General features: G+C 44.6%; 1 protein-coding gene across 2 annotated transcripts in view; it reads right to left on the bottom strand.

The window, feature by feature from the left end:
- The window catches only part of eno4 (enolase 4), a 59,867-nt gene extending 38,378 nt beyond the window's left edge, over positions 1-21,489 (bottom strand). The window contains exons 1-2 of one of the 2 annotated variants that reach the window (XM_033033950.1): positions 21,196-21,489; positions 14,742-14,870 (exon numbers count right to left, since the gene is read on the bottom strand). In XM_033033950.1, coding sequence (XP_032889841.1) covers positions 14,742-14,870; positions 21,196-21,378 — 312 coding nt within the window. In that variant the 5' untranslated portion in view covers positions 21,379-21,489. The remainder of the gene's footprint in view (positions 1-14,741; positions 14,871-21,195) is intronic. The other variant, XM_033033952.1, reaches the window with a different exon arrangement.
- Between the last annotated feature and the right edge of the window lie 1,315 nt (positions 21,490-22,804).

Raw genomic sequence — 22,804 nt, 5'->3', positions numbered from 1 at the left:
GCCAGATTTAATAGCCTAATGGCTGTGGGGAAGTAGCTATTCCTGAACCTGGTTGTTGCAGTCTTCAGGCTCCTGTACCTTCTACCTGAAGGTAGCAGGGAGATGAGTGTGTGACCAGGATGGTGTGGGTCTTTGATGATACTGCCAGCCTTTTTGAGGCAGCGACTGCGATAAATCTCCTCGATGGAAGGAAGGTCAGAGCCGATGATGGACTGCTATATTGTTGGTTCTTCATTACTCCTGTGTTCAAATCCTAGAATTCATCCCCCCATCAGCTCTGTGGAAAGACATTGACCCGAGGGACTGCAACTTAAAACGTAGATCATTTATATCAATAGACAATAGACAATAGGTGCAGGAGTAGGCCATTCGGCCCTTCGAGCCAGCATCATCATTCAATGTGATCATGGGTGATCATCCCCAATCAGTACCCTGTTCCTGCATTCTCCCCATATCCCCTGACTCCGCTATTTTTAAGAGCCCTATCTAGCTCTCTCTTGAAAGCACCCAGAGAACCTGCCTCCACCGCCCTCTGAGGCAGAGAATTCCACAGACTCACCACTCTCTGTGAGAAAAAGCGTTTCCTCGTCTCCGTTCTAAATGGCTTACTCCTTATTCTTAAATTGTGGCCCCTGGTTCTGGACTCCCCCAACATCGGGAACATGTTTCCTACCTCTAGCGTGTCCAAGCCCTTAACAATCTTATGTTTCAACAATCTTATATGTTTCAAACAATCTTATATGTTTCTTATATCCTTTCCCAGTTCTGATTAAAGTTCCTGGACATGAAAGATTAACTCTGTTCTTCCCTTCACAGATGCCATCTAACCTGTTGAGTATTTCCAGTATTTTCTGTGTTTATTTACAGTAGCTGCAGTTTGTTGTTTCTTGAAATGGATTTATATTCCTATCATGCATGCTTCATTGCCAGTTTTTCTCCCAATACCATTGTGAAAATATCTTCACAAGCTTTGTGCACATAAGCAACCCAGCATAATGGTTTAACCTTTAAGGCTCAACTGCAACTGCTGCGACATTGCAGAATGGATGGGGTGCAATGGCTGGAGGAAGGGCCAACATAAGAGTAGGTATCCTGCTTCTCTGACAGGGATATCAATAGCATAGAGGCAGATATGGAGAGCAGGGATTGGGCAGTATTTGGATAATACACTTGAAATAATGCCACTTGGATAAGGCGATTAGCATCAATGTGGAAATCAAAATCTGCAACAGTAGAAGGAAGGGATGAAATAGAAAAGAATGTTTGGAGAAATAATAAAAAAGATATATTATTGTCAAAATGTGGAATTTTATGTCAATATTGGAAAGGTTTGGGGAATATCAGAACATTCCTTTCTATTGTGTTGAATCCAGTTAATTTTTTTGAATTTGAAAATTCAATTATGCAGTTTATATTGTTTGCTGTTCTACAAACATTCAACAGTTATTACTAAAATTTGTTTTCTTGCAGGCTCTGAATAAATATAATTAAGCTGGAGTTAAGCTTCATTAAGTAATTAATTCTGGTTCAATATGTGGAAGACAAATTACAGAGGATTTTAATATCTGTATTTTAATATCCTGTAATTTATTATTTTGTCCTTTTCCTTTTCACTTTTAAAATAAATGAGGACAAATCAATAAATGTAGCCATTTTACAAATATTGTGATTTTCATCCTCCATTTATCTTTGGTGATCATATTTCAGTTTGTATATAGTAATATTGAGAATTTTGTTATTATAAAAAATAATGTGCTAGATATAAGAAATAGCAATTATTAGCCTCAATTTTGAAGCTGTAACAATGGCAAAACTGCCATCTCTTGTCCTCATTGTACTATGAAACTGATGTCAACTTGCTGGAGGACAGGCTTATACATGTAAATATTTAAATCTAGAAATTATTAGCTGCGATGCAAATTACTCTCGTTAAAGGTACTAAAATTAGTGATCTGTCAAGATTAACTATTCTCAGACTATTTCAACTATTTTATAGAAACACTAGACCAAGTGCAGACCCGTTGGATCTGCTCCCCCAATGCAATATTCCAGCACTCACCCGTTCCCCCAACGCAACCCGTTTGGCTTTTTGTGAAACTTTGTGGGCACAAATTGAAGAATTTTAATTATATAGAGATATCTATCTGTCTGTCTGTCTGTCTGTCTACTATTAAAAGTCTCATCTTGTTTGTCTGTCTGTGATCTCAGGAGCTACGCCAAAACGGTACACAAAGCGCGAAATATTTTTGCAGGATCTTACTCAGCTTTTCCCGTAGTCGTTCGTATCAAGTTTCTTCACATTTGATGTTATATTTCACGTTATTGATATTTCAAGGTTTAAAAAAAGTCAACTTTCACAGGATGTTTACTGTTAAAATCCTTCCTGCCATCTTCCAACAAACTTCGATACAAAATTGCAATACTGGAACACTCTGTGCTTCCACCAATTTTTCACCTGTGGGATATCAGTCCTCCACCCAACATTTGCAACAATGTTGCCATCATACAACACATTCCAGCTCCTGGCAGGCAGGAGGAGGAGGGTGAATTGGTATTGCAACTGGGGAAGTGCAATTGTAATTTTTTTTTTAGTCCACTGCTGGGGGAGTCAAGGGAGTGCTGGAATCTTACGTTCGGTAAAAGGTTGAGTTGGGGGCCCACGCCTCCTGTGGGGGCTACGGGTTAGTGGTGCAATATTGCGTTGGGGAATGAGTTGTGTTGGGGGACCAGGTCTCCTCCCGTGTGACAGTTGGTCTAGAATATACTATTAAAAGTCTCGACTTATTTGCCTGTCTGTGATCTCAGGAGCGATGCCAAAACAGTACACGGTAGCGCAAAATCTTTTGCAGAATCTTACTCAGCTTTTTCCTGTGGTAACAAGTTTCTTCACATTTGATGTTATATTTCACGATATTGATATTTAAAGATTTTAAAAAGCCAACTTTAACAAGATGTTTACTGTTAAAATCCTTCCTGCCAGCTTCCAACAAACTTTGATACAAAGTTGCAATACTGGAACACTCTGTGCATCCACCATCAGTCCTCCACCCGATAATTGCAACAATGTTGCCATCATAGAACACTTACTCCAGCTCCTGGCAGCAAGTGCTTCAACAGGAGGGGGAAGGTGAATTGGTATTGCAATTGGAAGTGCTGCGGCAAGCAGGGGAAGTCCAATTGGATTTTTTTTAAGTCCACTGCTGGGGATGGAATCTTATGTTGGGAAACGGGTTGAGTTAGGGAACCACACCGCCTGTGGGGTCAACAGGTCAGTGGTGGAATATTGCACTGGGGAATGGGTTGCATTGAGGGACTCCCGTGTGACTAGGACCCAGCGGGTCCCTGTTGGTCGAGTAAAATATAAAATTCTTAAAGGATTGATAGGCTTGATGCAGAATTTTTCCCCCCGATGTTGGGGTAGTCCAGAACCAGGGGTCACAGTTTAAGAATAAGGGGTAAGCCATTTAGGACTGAGATGAGGAAAAACCTTTTCACCCAGAGAGTTGTGAAGCTGTGGAATTCACTGCCACAGGAAGCAGTGGAGACCAATTCACTGGATGTTTTCAAGAGAGAGTTAGATTTAGCTCTTAGGGCTAAAGGAATCAAGGAATATGGGGAAAAAGCAGGAACGGGGTACTGATTTTAGATGATCAACCATGATCATATTGAATGACGGTGCTGGCTCGAAGGACCGAATGGCCTACTCCCGCACCTATTTTTCTATGTTTCTAAGTGGAATGTCTTTGATAATAGCAAGCTTTATCGCATGACGTGCAAGTCAACTTTTAATAGTCAGCTAAATAACTGCTTAATAACTTCCCCAGCTCAGAAAATGTAATTTTACATGTGTAGATTGTCATTTCCTTGGGTAAATCATTGAAAATTCAAAGAATTTAAAATAATTTCTGATTAATTTTGAAATGTTATCTTCATAATATTTAGCCTCTCCTGAATGTCATGCACATTTTCCAATGTGTTTTAAGATATTATTAAACTTTCCTATCCATGGACCTATCTAAATGTCTTTTAAATGTTGTTATTGTACCTGTCACACACACTTCCTTTGGCAGTTCATTCCATATACATACCACACACTGTGTAAAAAAGTTGACCCTCAGCTTCGTTTTAAATGTTTCCCTCTCACCTTAAACCGATGACCATCCGACAAAAGAAACACCCTCTCAAATTAACTGTCAAACATCCTGGAAACTCTTTCATTTAGTTTAGAGATACAGCATGGAAACATACCCTTCAGCCCACCCAGCCCACCCGTGCACTAGTTCTATGTTATGCCAGTTTTGTATTCTACACACGAAGGGTAATTTACAGATGCCAATTGATCTATAAACCTGTACATCTTTGGAATGTGCAAAGAAACAGGAGCATCCAGAGCAAACCCAGCATAAAACACATTGAGACATCCACAGATCATGAAAGACACACAAATTTGCTCGTGTTTTATTTATTTTTAATCTATTCAGCCATTCCCCATGGAAGGGGTTCCACATTCCAAAAATGATTCAAATGAACCTTGTACGTATTGCAACAAGACTTCATTTCTGTTATGTTCCATCCCTACCATTGCAGCAAACATCTTCATAACTATCCTCAATGTCAAATCTACCCCATCCCTCTTAAGATCTGACCATCCAGGGCTCGAAATTAACGGTTGCCCGGTTGCCAATGGCCACCTAAAGTCCCGCCGGGCAACCTAAAAGCCGTGTCATTTTGCCCAGCTTGGCCCCCCTCTATGTCTCTCTCTGTCACTCCGCTCTCCGGCCGCTCCTCATCCGCCGTCATGGCCAGCCGCCTTGCACATGCTCACCCCTACGGCCAGCACATCCTCGGCTGCCCTGCACATGCGCACTGCCACGGCCTGCATATCCTCCCCCTTCATTTGCGCACAACCACGGCCAGCACATCATCGGCCACCCTGCACATGCGCACTGCCATGGCCACTGGTCGGCGCCGGGCACTTTCTCCCTCATTTTGCATTGTGGGAGATCTGGCCGCCATTGCTGACTGGTCGCCGCCTCGCCGCCACCGCTGAAACCCAACGCAGAATCACTCCCTGGAGCTGGAGTAACTCTCTGGAGTAACTCTTGCTTCTTGGTTTCCTGGTCCTCCAAAAATATTCCAAATGGAATTTAAACTGGAGGTGGTGGAGGGTGGACTTAAGCAAAAAAGGGTTGTTGGGTAAAAAAGAGTTACCTTAAATTTCCAACCACTGGCTTCCAAACCAGGGCATTGGAGATGTCCACATTCTTTAGGGAACGGGGGAGAGGGAACCCGTAACTCTGCTCACACTCCCCATCCCCCCATTCGTAGCAAGGGCAGAGTCCCCCTTGTCCTCCCCTTCCACCCTACCAGTCGTCACATACAACAGATAATCCTCCAACATTTTGCCACCTCCAATGGGATCCCACCACTGGCCACATCTTCCCATCTCCTCCCCTTTCAGCTTTCTGCAGGGACCACTCCCTCTGTAACTCCCTAGTCAATTTGTCCCCTCCCACCCTGACATTTTCCCTTGCAACCACAGGAAATGCTACACTTGTCGCTTTACCTCCCCCCTTGACTCCATCCAAGGACAAGCAGTCTTTCCAGGTGCGGCAGAGGTTCATCTGCACCTCCTCCAACCTGATCTATTGCATTCGCTGCTCTAGGTGTCAGCTGCTCTTCATCGGTGAGACCAAGCGTAGGCTTGGCGATCGCTTCGCCCAACACCTCCACTCAGTTCGCAATAACCAACCTGATCTCCCAGTGGCTCAGCACTTAAACTCCCCCTTTTCGAATCCGACCTTTCTGTCCTGGGCCTCCTCCATGGCCAGAGTGAGGCCCACCATAAATTGGAGGAGCAGCACCTCATATTTTGCTTGGGTAGTTTACACCCCAGCGGTATGAACATTGACTTCTCCAATTTCAGGTAGTCCCTGTTTTCTCCTTCTTTCCCCTCCCCTTCCCAGCTCTCCCACAGCCTACTGTCTCCGCCTCTTCCTTTCTTCTTCCTGCCCCCCACATCAGTCTGAAGAAGGGTCTCGACCCGAAACACCGTCTATTTCCTTCGCTCCATAGATGCTGCCTCACCCGCTGAGTTTCTCCAGCATTTTTGTCTATGCTGGAGAAACTGGGAGATCAGGTTGGTTGCTGAATCAGTGCTGAGTCACTGGGAGATCAGGTTGGTTATTGCGAACTTAGTGGAGGTGTTGTGCGAAACGATCGCCAAGCCGGTCTCACCGAGGTTGATCATACGCTGAATAATCCAACCACATTTTTGTTTTGAAGTGGAAAGAAATAATAGAAATTGCATTCATTGCAACGTGTAAAAAGAGATGAGATACTGTATTGTAATTTTGCTGCATGTCATTGTGGTATATATCATGTCTTGATTGGTGACTATGTTTAGTTTGTGACTTTATTTGAAGCAGAAATAGTATGTGAATGCTTCATTGAGCATAATTCCGACTGGTAACTACGCACTTCGTCCGAGCACATTATTGCGCGCATCATGCAAGCCGTCTAAAATGACCACCTAAACTGTCATTTGGCAACCTAAAAACCTCCTTAAGATTGCCCGGCTGGCAACAGAGAAAAAAAGTTAAGTGAGAGCCCTGCCATCCCAAGTCCCGTCCAAGCTAACCTATTGTCCCCATCATGTTAACTAGAATCTCAAGTTTTTCCTTAGAGCAACATATACTAGTTTGTCAATTAAAAACAAATTATTTTTTCTTTCTTCCTACCAAGCAGGATAGTTTTGTTTTTCCCCACCAAGTACATCCATCTGTCACTTTTATGACCAATCACATCCTATATAACCAGTCTACATCCTGTGTAATTTAAGGGCTAAGCAAAGATGGGGAAAATAATTAGGAAAATTGGCAGAAAAGTAAGATTTAGGGAAGTAACTTCTGTTAATTCATTCGCTTCTAGTGACTTCTAGTTAATTCATTCGTGTAAATGGTTCAAAGGGGCAGTGTGAATTTAAGTGCAATAATATGTACATTATACCATTTTTAAAAGTTAATGAATGCAATTCTCGAGGTATTAATTAATGCTGTGTGAATGGAACCGTGACACTAGAATTGATGAGTATTTGGCAAAAGGCAGAGTGCCTTTCCTGTTTTGCTGCAGTTAATCTTCTACATGCACTTTCCTCTAGACTTGTTCTTGTACAGCTTCTTAGAGGTGCATGTCATAAAGTAGTTGGTCAGGATTTTGCTGGAAGCAATTTCAGAAAAAAATAATCAAATCGATTGCTCGCCATTGTACCTACCCTTGAAATCCCCAACTTTAAAAAAAACCAGAAAATGACTTTCTCTTAATATAATAGCCATGAATGTGCAAAAAAATATTGTTTGTATTTGTGTATACAGCTTACTGTATGGAAATGCATTTTCAATTAATTTGAAAGGGTGCTGATTTAGGGTTACAGTTACAAAATGATATATAAACTAAGCACTTGAAAATAATTTCACAGTCCAGGATTCTGCTTTATCTAGTTTTTTTCATGTTATTGTTAACAATAATGATAAGATACGTACTCAAATCTTTTCAGATGTACACCTGAAAACCTTGTGAAAGAAATTACAGCTGCCATGTTTTGGTGATAATTATTTACTATAGAGACTACAATTTATAAGCGTCAAAGTGGAAAATGGCTATACACTGACCACAGGAAACCAAACCAGTTGATAAATATAATAATTAATTTGATAGGGAATGCTTTGTTTCACTAGGCACCTGATGACTTGGCAAAAGAACTATGTTTTTTTCACAAAAAACTGTGATATGTGTTAAATTACTTGCAATTATGACTCTAAATTGGCAAGTGTTTAAGGGAAAGAATAAATGCATTGAAGTTGGTTGGTTGCACCAAATAACCAATATGGTAGTAGCAGTGATTTGTATCCTGCTTCCAAAATACACTTGTACAAATTCAAATGTTAATGTGTACTCGAAAAAGTGTATTAATAGCGCTTTCTCACGGGGCGACTTGACGCAAGATGTAACCAGAGTGAAGTGGTCGTGGTCTAGCACGATATCACACGATATAACGGGGGGGTAGATAAAGAGTTCCCACGGTACTCGGCATTTCTGTTATTTGTGCGAGTGACTTGTCCGTCTCCCGAGCTTTCCCGTTAAATCTTGAATGAACATTGTGAACTGTGAAGTGTAGTTAAATCATCACATGGCACAAATGATGTCACTTTTTTTTTCACACACTATAAATATCCTCCCTTGGTTGAATTGACTCATTTGGAGACATGCCTGCACTAATGCCGTGACTTTACTGCAGGAAGATGCCACATTACTTAGGAGAGAGGGGGAGAGAGACAGAGAGAGAGGCACAGAGGCAGTGTGATGTACTTCGGGATGACTGGCGGAAGAGAAAGAGCGCACATGACCTTGGTCTATCTGTGTGTGTGGGAGCGAAGAGAGACTAAGCAGAATACATCGGTCTTATTGTGTGTGGGGGGAGAAAGAGAGAGGTGGGGGAGGGGGAGAAAGAGAGAGGTGGGGGAGGGGGAGAAAGAGAGAGGTGGGGAGGGGGAGAAAGAGAGGGGTGGGGGGGAGAGAGAGAAATGAGGGGAGACGTATATACACACACAAAGCAGAGTTTTACTGTGTATGTGGGAGACACAGATGGACTGAGCACAGTACCTCGGTCTTACTGTGTGTGGAAGAGGGGGAGAAAGAGACGTACACTCACAGAGGCAGAGTCTCTCAGCCTGTGTGAGAGGGAGGGAGGGAGAGAGAGAGAGGCACACACAAGGTGGATGTGAAATCTCACCTGCCTGTTTCAGTGACAGACACCTGCCGCCAGTAAATGAAGACACCCCCATCTGTCTCCCTCTCCTCTCCCTCGACTCCCCCACCTTTCCCTCCCAACTCCAGTCCCGTCCCGACCCCCTGGGAAACTGAAGGGAGCAACAATCAACTGCTGCCTGCCCGCTGAGTTAAAGAGTTCCCACGGTAGTTAGACGATGTTAGTTGCGCCCAAGTTTAAATTTCCAACGTGTGTTTCAGAGTAAAGAGTCAGCGCAGAATCCTTGATAATCAAAAACTGTCTGAATCAGCAAGTTAGACACAAAATGCTGGAGTAACTCAGCGGGCCAAGCAGCATCTCTGGAGAAAAGGAATAGATTCCATTTTTGGTCGGGACACTTCTTCGGGATGATTGTAGGGGGGAACTGGAAGCAAGAAAAGACCGGGACAAATCAGGGCCAACAACAGATGACCTCAGCAGGGTATTTTGAAGAGGGGTCCCGACCCGAAATGTCGCCTAACCCTTTCCTCCAGAGATGATGCCTGACCCACTGAGTCACTCCAGCACTTTATGTCTATATTTGGTTCCCTGATAGGCCAATTGTTGGCTAGGGATAGTGTGATCCCAAGAGGGAACCATCGTTGCAAACCTTGGACTGGTTAAACGACATTTACTGCATGGGGGAGGGGGGGGGGGGCAGGAGGGGGTGGGCGGGGGAGAGAGAGAGAGAGAGTGTAAGTTACCTAAAATTAAATAATTCAATGTTCATAGTGAACACAGACACAAAATGTTGGAGTAACTCAATGGGTCAGGCAACATATCTGGAGAAAATGAACAGGTGGCGTTTGTGTCTATCTTCGGTAAAAACCAGCATCCGCAGTTCCTTCCTGCACAATGGATCTCAGTGTCAAGTCTCTGACTCCCGTTGGCAGGCCATTCGGCCCACAGCCCGCCCAGCGATGACTAACCCATGTCACAGGGGGATGGTGTGAAGGCGGAGTTAGACAGAGCTTGATTAATGTTACGGTTGGGGAATGGGCGATAATATGGCCAGGGAAACGCTGTTATTCGTGACGCCCCCTCCGCCCTTTCCCAGCTGTTCTCAATCGCACCCCTGGCCACACAAAAATTTACACTTTAAGAAGGAATACACGGAACATTTAAACTCAGAACGCTTCTAACAGAGTGAGCCATGTGTGCACTTTGATCATTCTCCCTGTATTTGCATTTGACAAAATAGTCGGAATTTTTTTTTTTAAAGTGTTCATACCTTTTGCTATGCCTAATTGGCCCTTACCTCTGCGAAAATAGTCTGATATTCGTAGGTGAAATGTCACCAACAATAATTGATTCTATTATTAATTGACTAATAATTGACTCTATTAGCGGAAAGATGCAATTCTGATCTAATATTATCAGTGCCTCTGTCTTTGGAAGCAACACCAGCAATTTATTAAATCTGACTACATGCGGCACAGTGGTAGAGTTGCTGCCTCACAGCCCCAGAGACCGGGGTTCGATCCTGACCATGGGTGCACCGGTTTCCTCTCACACTCCAGAGATTACAGGTTTGTAAGTTAATCGGCTTCGGTAACATTGTAAAATTGTCCCTGGAGTGTATAAGAATAGGTGGTCGGCGCGGACTCGGTGGGCCGAAGGGCCTGTTTCCGCACTATATCTCTAAAATCTGAAGTTAGGTAATGTCTAAAGGAACTGCAGATGCTGGTTAATACGCACAAAAGGACACAAAATGTTGGTGTAACTCAGCAGGTAAGTCAGATCTGGGAAGAAAAACATAAAAAGCTGGAGTAAGTCAGCGGGTCAGGCAGCATCTCTGGAGAAAAAGAATAGGTGGCGATTCGAATCGGAACTCTTCTTCAGACATCCTAATCGGAATTGAGTCTGAAGATGTGTCTCGTCCCGAAACATCACCTATTTTTCTCCAGAGATGCTGCTTGACTCGCTGAGTTACTCCAGCTTTTTGTGTCTGTCTTCGGTTTAAACCAGCATGTGCAGTTCACTCCTTTACACGGGTCTCTGGAGAACATTGATTGGTAGCGTTCCGGACCCTGCTTCGGAAAGGCATCGATCGCTAGTCGGCGAGGACTCCGAGCTGTATCTCTCAAAGAAGTACATGTGAAAAATTTATCACGGACCATAAAAATGCGGGACCTTTCAGTAAAGTCCCTTTTAAAGATTATAGTTATTTTCTTGAATTTTCTTGAATCTCATTAACATAACTCATGAATAAGTTGATCAGGCCGCCGATATAAAGTCCCCCTATCCAAGAAAAACATCCACAAAAAATCATTCATACCCGTTGCCATAAACAGCTTAAATAAAAAATGAACAAGGGACAAATTAACCCTGACGCACTGTTACTTTACACGTATCCACAACTTTTATCTTGTCTATTTTTATAGTTTCTAATCTTTATACTTGCTTTTAAGATCTATACACACTGTGTGTGCTCGCAGAAATCTGTGTTGTATGACTGCTTATTAGTACATTGTCCTGGTTGTATGTCGAGCCACGTCAAAGAAGATTTTCTGTTACGACAGACAATAAAGTTTTCTGAATCTGAATCTGAATCTGATATGCGGATGCAAATCTTTATTTTTTTAATTCAATCCCACAGAAGACAATTTTTACTCACCTTCTGTCTCCTCTGTCCAGCTTCCGGGTTCACCGTTCGCAGGAGTTCCCACGGTACACGCAAGAGTCAATACGGATATCGCACTGGCCACTACGTTCATATAATGTTGCAATGTTCAACCACAAGTGTACAAGTCACTCTTGGAGAAATTCAAGCTTGTTTGAATTTTCTCCCGAGTCACCAAGTTACACGAGTACCTGCCGTTAGCGCCACGGTGGTCCACGGTGGTCAACGAATGCCGTACGGTTATCGCAAGAGGTTCCCACGATGTTCAACTCTGGTTAACTCTTGCGTCAAGTCGCCCCGTGAGAAAGCGCTATAAGAGAGTAGCAACTATATTGCAAGTCTAGGTCTGGTGACCAAGGATAACATTCAAGCCATTCATCTCATCAACATTCAAGAATAACACAGGGTATTTTTACAAAACAGCTTTTCTTCTAAAATCATATGGTTTATGCCTTGATGTTTCAAAATGTTCTGCACATACTCTTTTATTCCATTAATACAGGTTGAAGTGTTAGGTATTACTTTGCAATATAGAATCTTTGAGAGCAAATGGTAAGTTGAATTGCACTGTCAACAATCCCACCACAAAAGTACATAATTGATTATATAGCATTCTACGATGTCATGAGGTTGTCAAAGATGATGAACATATGCAGGTTTTTCTTTATGTTGTATAACTGGTTTTCAAGTTGCACGAACTCCGAATTGTCAATGGGGGATTGCAAAATAAAGAATGTGAAAACTGAGCAAAAATATAAAAGTGAATGAATTTAAAGTTAAATAAAATTAGCAAAAGAAATAGAGAGCGAGAAAGTGTCTAGGTTGAGAACAAGAAAAACAGTGATTAGAGTCATAGTCATAGCGTGGAAACAAGCTCTTCAGCCCAACTTGCAATACCAATACCAATACCAATACCATTTATTTGTCATTTGAACCTCACATGAGGTTCAAACGAAATTTGGTTTCTGCAGCCATACAAGGAAAGAACCAAGACACACACCAACACATTTTACACAAACATCCATCACAGTGAATCTCCTCCTCACTGTGATGGAAGGCAGTCTTTTCTCTCCCCTGCTCTCCGTTCTTCTCCCGATGTCAAAGTCAAAGCCAAAGCCCCCGGCTGGGCGCTAGCAAGTCCGCGGCCATTTAAAGCCACGCCGGGCGATGTAAGGCCCTGCTCCGGGTATTGATGTTGGAGCCCCCGGCGGGCGCTAGCAAGCCCGCGGCCACTTGAGCTGCGCCGGGCGATGTAAGGCCTCGCTCCAGGTCACTCTCAACCCCGCAATTCGAGCGGGAGAAGTCGCCGTTGCCGGTGCCCCGCAAAGCAGTCTCCCACCGGGGACCCGCGAGCTCCCGGTGTCACCATCCACCGGAGTCGGGTTGCAGCAGTGCGCCACCGCAGCTCTCCACGCTCCGAAGCCGGCCAGCTTCACGATGGTAGGTCCGCAGCTCCGCCAGCTCCGTGACTTGAGCCCCCAGGTCGTTCCGGTTGGAGGCCGCTCCACGGTGCTAGGCCCCAACGGCAACGGAGACCCGACAAGGAAAAGGTCGGGTCCCCGTGCAGGGAAGGGATTTAAAAGTTTCCCCTCCCCACCCCCCACCCCCCACACATACACATTTAAAAGCCCACTACAAACTATACCCTCAACGGGACAAAAAAATAACAAAAAACACAGACAGACTGCAGAGGCCGCTGCGACGTCAGTCGCGCCGCCCACCCTGTACAGTGATTAGAGTCATAGAGTCATAGCGTGGAAACAAGCTCTTCAGCCCAACACCAACCAACATGTCCCATCTACACCAATCCCATCTGTCTGCGTTTGACCCATATCCCTCCTATCCATGTTCCTGTCTAAATGTTTCTTAAATGTTGCGATGGACCCTGCCTCAACTACCTCTTCTGGCAGCTCGTTTCATACACCCATCACCCTTTGTTTGAAAAAGTTATCCCTCAGATTCCTGTTAAATCTTTTCCCCTTCACCAGAAACCTATGTCCTCTGGTTCTCAACTCCCCTACTCAGGGCAAAGACTCTGTGCATCTACCTTGTCTATTCCTTTCATGATTTAATACACCTATATAAGATCACCTCTCATCCTCCTGCGCTCCAAGGAATGGTGTCCCAGCCTGCTCAACCTCTCCCTATAGCTCAGACCCTTGAGTCCTGGCAACATCCTCGTAAAACTTATCTTTTCAGTACCCTTTCCAACATCTTTCCTATAAAACGGTGCCCAGAAGTGAAAGCAATCCTCTCATTGAAACCTCACCAACGTCTTATATAACTGCAACATGCCCTCCCAACATTAAAAGGAGAAATATTAAATGTACTCATAAAATTTGTCAAATTGTCTTCAACAATAAATATCTCAAAGTAAAAATCTCCATATATATTGCATATACTTGAAGTTACAAAATCTGTGGCTGAAGTTCAAGTGAAACGCCTATTGGTAGTCGGAGGGAGCAGGGTGGTGAAGGCATCAGCCCCAGTGCTTGCTATAGAGGGAAAAGAGAGTGCAGCATTAAAGACCTGTACTTTTTGAGAATGTGAATAAAAAGCATTCAAGCCTATACTGTGTTGATAGTGGTCAGAGGATCATTTATGGCCTGGTTCTGCATTGGAGAAAGGTGAGTCATTGGAACTTGATTGAGAGAGGGGTTGGAGAACAACTATCAGAGCTATATTCTATTATGGTGGGTTTAGGCATTAGAGATCATACAATCACCCTGCCACCAGCCCTGGTATGCTGGGCTGGATATGACAAATTAATAGACAAAAGTGGTTGCAGAGTGACATTGGAGACCTATTTCATGTCAGGACAGGGAGACTGTATGGGGGTGCATGAAGAAAAGTATCAGGGAGTTATGCTACAGGGAGATAGACATAGATACACTGAGGCCTCTGCCATGCTATATGCTGTGGTTGTGTTTGGGCACTGTGGAGTATATTGACTGAGGATGTTAAATGCTGTCCTTGAATGGTAACTGTCCATGTACTTGGTAATGCTGTGTTAGGATCAGGAATGAACATTTCAGTCATGTTGCCCTCTTTAAATCAGAGACGCGTTGACGCAGTTTGAGATAATCTATGTCAAAATGAATTGTGAAATGGGAGCAAATTTCATGGATAAAGGATCATTAAAAAACACACTCCAATCCTGAGCTATGAAGATCGCACAATATTATGAAAGTTCACAAAGTAATCTTTGTTGATATTCTATATAAAAACATATTACAAGCAATCGTGTATATCAGTGATATATCATTATCACAGATAAATTTAGAACATCCAAATGAAAATAAATATTGATACCTTCTCAAAATTCTTTATAGTACATAATACCTCCACCTTTATTGTTGATTGGCCATTTGTATCCAGTATTTCTCTTCCAATAATTCTGCTAATTGCAGCTGGCTTTGCAAAGCTAGCAAAATAGTTTGCCTATATATATATATATAAAAAAATAAAAAATATGTTTTTAGATCTACCAGTCCAAAATAGAAAAACCTTTGCTAATCTTAGTCATGCCGATAATTAAATACACAGGTTATCTCTGCATTAACCAAAGGTAATTTTAATATCTTTTAAAATATTAATCATTTCAACTGTAAGAATTGTTACATTTTTGTAAGAGTGAACCATAGTTCAATGTTAGAAATTGTGGAACTAATTATATAGACTGTGGCATTTCAAAATGTTTGTGCTGTCATTGTGAAATGGCTGGTTGATACCAATGGTGCTTATTTAAAGCACTACACTGAATTATTTGCAGATTAGCACAGTCAACTGTTTTTGTAATTGGTCTTTCTCCAATAAATTAACAAATGGAATGCGTGAACGGACCAATTTAAAAACAAATTTCAAACAATTCATAACATTAAAAATTTGTAATTATAACAAAATCAAATTGGGGAATATAACCAGAATTATTTCTTCCAACAAAAAAGCATTTTCAATTAAATTCCAGGCTGAACAACAAATATTATAAATGACACAATTATCTTAATAGAAGTATCACAATGCTCCCTTCCCAAAACAACAATCTAATTTCTCTTTATCAACACCAATTCATGCTTGGGAGTTGTTCTTCATACAATATCCACATTAGTACATATATATTGAGATCAAAGAATTGTGAACATTCACAAGTCTGGACCCCTCCTTTGCTCCTTTTGTTCCAACCTTCGATTCTCAGGTAAATGTTTCAGATTGTTCAAAGTCTCATGCTGGAACAGCTGCAGCTTTTAATGTGAAATACTCCTTTCCCATCACCCATCACCACACCAACACAAAATCATTTTTGCCACTCACATTAATTGTTTTAAATTGCTTTACTATTGTCCAAACCTACTGTAAATTATAGTCAACAAATCCAGTGTCAAATTTGTGATCTCCAACAGATATGTGAAAACATTTTCATGTTTTAGAGTATTAGAAACATAGAAAATAGGCTCAGGAGTAGGCCATTCGGCCCTTCGAGCCTGCACTGCCATTCAATATGATCATGGCTGTATCCTGTACCTGCCTTCTCTCCATACCCCCTGATCCCTTTTGCCACAAGGGCCACATCTAACTCCCTCTTAAATATAGCCAATGAACTGCCCTCAACTACCTTCTGTGGCAGAGAATTCCACAGATTCACCACTCTCTGTGTGAAAAATGTTTTTCTCATCTCGGTCCTAAAAGACTTTCCCCTTATCCTTAAACTGTGACCCCTTGTTCTGGACTTCTCTAACATCGGGAACAATCTTCCTGCATCTAGCTGTATTACTGTGACCTGCATCTAGCTGTATTACTGTGACCTGCGATCACTGGTAAAGATATTGCATCAATATTTGGTAATATGTTGACAATATAACAGATTTAAGGTCTTAAAAATCTGGTTAATGAAAGGAATTAGACTCCACATTGAACTCCCAATAGTAACGTGACATGTAGCTTGCATCCTGACTGAATTCCAAAGGGCTACACTAGTTGGTACCAAAGGTGAAGTAAGATTAGTCTTGGAGAACACCTACAGTTCCACTAACATTTAATAATTCCCCGTCTGAGGCTGCTAAATAATATTCCATATGAGGCATGCATTTCCTCAGGGCTGAAAGCTGCAGGTGTGATCTTGACTTGTGGGAAGAGGGATTCAGGTAAGCGCAAAAACTACTGAGTCAGGAAGATGTTGGTTATTTTGATTTCCAACTTGGTGTCATAAATTAACAAAGTGTAAGTATCCAAAGCCTATATAGGATTAGACAAAAAAAGTTATTGATTTTATGGAGGTGTGAGACTATGATCGTTCGTGGCTGCCACTCCTGTACAATGTCTTTGTTAGTTGTGTGTTATTTGCCATCAAATGGGATGGCCTTCAACTGCTCTTTCAAGTATTTCTGAAAATGTTGCAGTAATTCTCAGAGGTAATAGCACTCCTGATAGCATCATCTGGAAATCGAATATATGCTGCACCATATTATCAAATCTGGGTGACCAAATGGGAAATTAGTGTGTACTCCTAGCACCACATTATAACTCTGCATAAACAAGAGGGAGAGCTTGAGGGAATGGACAAGAAAATACAAGAGGGTAATGCTGTCCTTACTCTAGTGAATTCCAACTTGATTTGAGATGAAATGCTCTCAAAATAGGTAAAAGAGTATAGCTAGCTTTTAAAACAAACAGAAAAGTTGAACTACCATTAAAACTGCATTGATTGATAAAAAATACATCTATTGATGCTCCTGAACACATCATCAGTGATGTAACCTGGGGTCATTGGGTGTTTTGGGTCTTTCAACATCAGACACCCTCACCCAGGTTTTTAGTATTTCTTAGTATTTTTATGTGGGGGAGGTGGGTAAGGGGGAAACCGTTTCCCAGTCACTTCCTGGCGAGGATGGGACTATTCTTCGAATCGCAACTTCGCCCCCCCCCCCCCCCCCCACCAACTGGATTGGCACAGCCTTTCCTGCTGGAGACCGGCCAGAGCTTCATCAGCGACAAAGCACTGATTTACCATCGTGGAGCGGGCGATGCCTTACCTGGAATCGGCGTTTGAAGCTCCGGAGTGTTGAGCCGGCAGCTTCAACATCGTGGAGCTGTGATTTGCGTAGCTCCCAGCGGCGGGCGGCGTTGACTTCAACATCGCGGAGTCCTGGGTTCCCTTTGCTGAGGGCCGCCAGCATGAATCTCCACCCAGCTAGGCCTGTGGACTTCGGGAGCCGCGATCTCCGGTAAGAAGTGGCCGATTCGGAAGTCCAAGCCGCTGAGAATGTTCTTCCATTACAACGTCGGAGTTCCATCATCCCGGCGAGCGGGCCTCAACATCGGGTCGCCCGTAATGGCGACTGCGGGGAGGCTCGGGAGGCCCTGACCACGGATGAACAACAAAGAGGAGGATGACTGAACTTTGTTGCCTTCCCTCACAGTTGGAAACTTTGATCCCACTGTGTGGGGATGTTTATGTTAAAGTCTGTGGTGTGTTGTGTTCTTTTTTATTAGTTTGGCTATATGGTGACCCAAATTTCACTGTGCCTATTGGTGCATGTGACAATAAATGTCTCTAGAATCTTGAATCTCTCAATAAATGTCTCTTGAATCTTGAATCTCTCTTGAACCTGGTCATGATGCCAGGTGTACCGGCACTGCCCAAGAGCCTTTGGGCAGCAGCTCAGGATGTGTTCCAACGTCCCCTTGGCTGTGCATTGCAGGCAATCCGGAGATTCCGCTTTGCCCCGGATGAAGAGGTTCGATGGTCTGGGCAGGACATCGTACACTGCCTGGACCAGGAACTTGATACGTTGCAGTTCAGCCTGCCAGGGCTCAACCTGCTCCCATCTTGTCCAGGCCCCATGCTGCCTCAAGCCAACCGCTTTGGTAGACCTCTCCTCCTCCACCGCTGCCCTGACTTCCTCCTGAACCAGCTGTGCCTCTCCTTCCCCTTGGCCTTGTCAAACTGGGGAGTTGGGAAGGTACCCAGACCAGCTCCTCCCCGAGTCACTGCTCCCACCAGGACTCTGTGGCGAATCAGAGACTCTGCTTGCAGCACGGTTTCGCCGGCTCTCCACTTCCTCCCAGTTTTCACCTCCACCCCTGCCTGAGCCACCTTGGGGTTGCTGGAATCCCTGTACAGCATCACCTCTCTGGCCTGAGTCACCTTAAACACCTCCTCCAGGGACTTCAGAGGCAGCTGAAGCTTGGTGTTATTTCCGTATGCTAACACTGGGCAGTCCCAGCCAGCTCCTGAGGAAGCTGCTGACTTTCTTCTCCAATCTCTCTACGATGGAGATTGGGACTTCGTAGACAAGCAGTGGCCAGAGTATCCTTGGCAGGATACCATACTGGTAAATCCATGCCTTGAACTTGCCGGGAAGCCCCGACCGGTTCACCGCTCTCAACCAGCTCTCCAGCTCTTCACAGGTTGCCTGGACTGATGCTCTATCCGTCAGGCTGCTGTTAAACACCTTGCCAAGACTTCACTGGCCTTTCGGAGACAGTTGGGATTGGTGTCCCTTCGATATTAAAGCAGAACCTGTCCATGACTTTGCCCTTCTTCAGCACCAGTTACCTTGATTTTCCTGGCTTAAACCTCATCCTTGCCCATCCAATCAGTTTCTCCAACCCCTGCAGGATCCACCTGCCTCCTGGCACTAACTCAGTGGTGATAGTCAGGTCGTCCATGAAGGCTCTGATTGGTAGTTGGCGCACTGCTGACTTGGTCCGAGGGCCCCGGCACTCTGACTCAGCAGATTTGACGATCATATTCATCGCCAAGGCACAAAGGATCACAGAGATGGTACAGCCTGTGATGATCCCAACCTCCAGTCTCTGTCACTCTGATGTTACTGACCCTGCCGAGACTCTCATGCTGAACTGGTTGTAATAGTCCAGGCTGAGATCTGCCACTTTGCCCGGCACATGATGCTTGGCCATGACTGTCTGGATCAGCTTGTGTGGGATGGAGCCGTAGGCGTTGGCCAGGTTAAGCCAGAGCACTGTCAGGTCTCCCTTGTTCTCCCTGGCTTCTCTGATGAGCTGGGTCACCACTCCCGTGTGCTGGGACACTCCAGTTAAGCCTCCCTTTTGCACTGATCTGTCGATGTAGCCATTGCAGGATAGGAAGTTGGTTAGCCGCCTCGCTACTATGCTGAAGAAGATCTTGCCTTCAGCGCTTAGCAATATATAATGGATATAAAATCAGTTTTTCATGCTTCTGAACTCTTGTATATTCATTTTGAAGGGCTTCTTCTTGCCAATGTTTAACATTCAGACTTAAGTTCAAGGCTGATTATTAGGACACACAATGGTTACAGGGAGGTTGTAGGAAGGAACTGTAGATGCTGGTTTACACCAAAGATATACACAAAATGCTGGAGTAACTCAGCGGGACAGGCAGCATTTCTGAAGAGAAGGAATGGGTGATGTTTCGGGATGGGACCCTTCCTCAGACTTAGTCTGAGTTACTCCAGCATTTTGAGTCAATCTTCATTACAGTGAGGGCTCTGCCTTATGGGTCTGCCCCACTTAGGCGACTTTTTAGGCAACTACAGGAGACTATGCTGTCGCCACATGTTCGCGGGTGGTTGTTGGGGAGTCGCCTTCATGGTCGTGAGTAGTGCCCTCAGACTCACGGCATTCTGGTCGCCGCTAATTTTTCAACATGGTGAAAAATTAGTGGCGACCAGAATTTTTACGCCATGGAAAGTAGCGAAAATTCTCGTGAAGTAATTGCAGTGGTAGTGGGTCGCTAGGAGGTCGTAGGTTGTTGCCGTTGGTGACCGGTGAATTTCATTGGCTCATTGGGAAAAAAACCCATAAACAGCAGTTTCAGAATCAAGGATAACCGACCAGTAATGTTAATGTTCGCCGAGCTTCGCAGCCGTGTATCTCTGGCTTCTTAAAAGTTAAGAAAATTCAGACTTAAGTGACCCTTCCCGTGCACTGTGCTTTCACCAACTATATTACAGCGCCAGCCTTCCTGTTCATCGTGGTGTGTGTCTGTATCACATTGGCTTTGCACCGTGTGAATTTCACTCAGACAGTGCTCCCCCCGCTTGCCCTGTTCCCTGCCTGCATAACTGGCTGGTGAAGGAAGCAATGTGCGTATGTGTGTGTGTGTTCCACTCTGACAGTCGCCGTTCCAGTCGCCGATTTTTCAGCGACCTGCTATGATTTGAGTCGCCTGAAAAATCGCCTAAGTGGAACAGGCCCATAACACTAACCTGCCAATGGGTCATCATAGAATGCAATCAGCCTAACTGGCTCCTCTCACAACCACTTCCCCAATCCTATTTTTTTCTGATTATCTTCCCTCTCCACTCTGGTCCTGATGCTGGGTTTCACCCCCAAATGTCAACAATTCCTTTGCTTTTCTTCCCCCACCCCATCCTCTGGACTCACTGCCTTCCTCCAACAGACCAGATGGTCTGCGGCTTCAGATGCCAACAGCTGCAATCTCTTCTGTCTCCAGTTATCAAAGATCTTGATTTAACATACTTCAGGAATCTTACCAATAATCTATACATGCTGAGAGACTGCACGCTTTCAGCCAGAGGGTGCATTAAACCTGACCTTTGCCAAGCCGTACCCAGACTTTTGGGATGTACACTATCAAGTTCAGAAGGAGGGAACAAACTGCAAGTAGGACAAATGTGGATACAACCTGGCCTGCTGAGTATTCTCTGGTTTATTTTATTTCGGGTTTTTTTTATGGAGCATATATAGTATTTTGCATTTGAAAAAGTTTGCATCTTCCCTCCCTACCCTTTCTGCGACATACCAGATGGCCGTACATATCGTCGGGTTTCTCGTAGAACATGGTGTTGAGCACTTGCTGCATCCTCTGCGGCACCGCGTTGCTCCGGTAATACTCGGCCGCGCGTTGCTTCAGTTGGTAGAAATCGCGAGGCTCCAGGGAGCTGCTGTGGCGGCCGTTAACGGCCTGGCCTCCGCTCACAGACATCGCTCACCCTCCCCGAAGTCCAACGGGTCCTCACCCTGGGGGGGGGATAAAATAACACACAAACGTCGTCCCTTCTTTGCTTCTGTCGCTGTTCCACGAAGCTGGTCCGTTTGGGGCAAAGATCCTATAGCTTTGGTTTGGGGCCTGCAGAGTCTGCGTCAACTCCGCTCGCTTGCCCTCCGGTTGCCGGGCAACCAGGCGGTCGCCAACCCGAGCCAGGAGACAACAGCGACGCAGCATCGAGCGCCGCAGGAGAGAACTGGCGCCCAGGTCAGCTCGTAGTATGGGGCTATCATGTTACATTTTGTCGCGGACTGGGGGAAAGCCTCAAGGAGGATCTAATTTATTTTTTGCAAAAAAAATCCCGGAGTATCTCAGCGGATCAGGCAGCCTCTGTGGAGGAGGCAACCTCCAACATGTGGGTCGGCTCTGCATTGTAGAACTGAAAGGCTGCCAACGTGCGAGTTAGTGGTGCTGTCATTTAGGTAACAGATCAAACCAAAAATCAAACCTCCATCGTCTTGGATGGTTGTAAGAGATTCCATGAACTGCTGGAATAACAGCGCTGGATTGTGCAGGATAACATTTGTGTTCAGCACAACGTTTATCCTTAGTCTAACATTACCAAATATAGACACAAGTAACTGCAGATACTGGCATTTTGAGCAAAAAACACAAAGTGTTGGAATAACTCGGGTCAGGCAACATCTCTGGAAAACATGGATCGACAATGTTTTGGGAGGGAACCCTTCTTCAGACTGGTTATAGGGGGGGGGGGGGGGGGGGGGGTTGCACGTAAAGTCATCAGGTCAAAGGGCTTGACACACGAGCAGCTCAATCCTTCTGGAGTACAAGGCAGCTTCTGGCATACACTAGTAACACACGAAACACGTACGTTCTTACCTGTTAGAAACTGCCAAAATGGGCAATTTTTGCGCTGTAAAATATTGTGGAAATAGGGGTAACCGTGAGAGAAAACTGCCAAAATCACTGCTGCTCACTGACTTGCGAAAGAGCAGCATGCCGTTGGATTGAGGGCAAGTCCCGGCCCACGACCACCCTCCAGTCTGAACCCGAGCACCAAGGTGTAAGTGGCCTAAGGGGCGGATCCCTCGGGACAGCCCCCACTCTCCCCCCCCCCGGGGTCAGCGATGTCCGACCTCGGCCGCCCAGAGTCACTGACCGAACTGCACCGGAACCGGACCACGACCCCCACACCGGGGTGATTCACCCCCCGATTCACCCCCACCCGACCCCCGGACCCCCATCACCACACGAGGTGATTCACCCCCACACCCCCCGATCCCCACACGGGGTGATTTTCAGCCGCCAAAGATTGGCCGCGGGGACAGATGGCCAAATCATTTGCATGATATTTATTTTAGTTGTTTATCTTTTTGTAATATTTTACCTTGTATGTATCGTT

This window comes from Amblyraja radiata, chromosome 15 (genome assembly GCF_010909765.2).
Source record: "Amblyraja radiata isolate CabotCenter1 chromosome 15, sAmbRad1.1.pri, whole genome shotgun sequence".
NCBI classification, from domain to species: Eukaryota; Metazoa; Chordata; class Chondrichthyes; order Rajiformes; family Rajidae; genus Amblyraja; species Amblyraja radiata.
The sequence above is the reverse complement of the archived record's forward strand: the minus strand, read 5'-3'. Positions and strand labels throughout refer to the sequence as shown.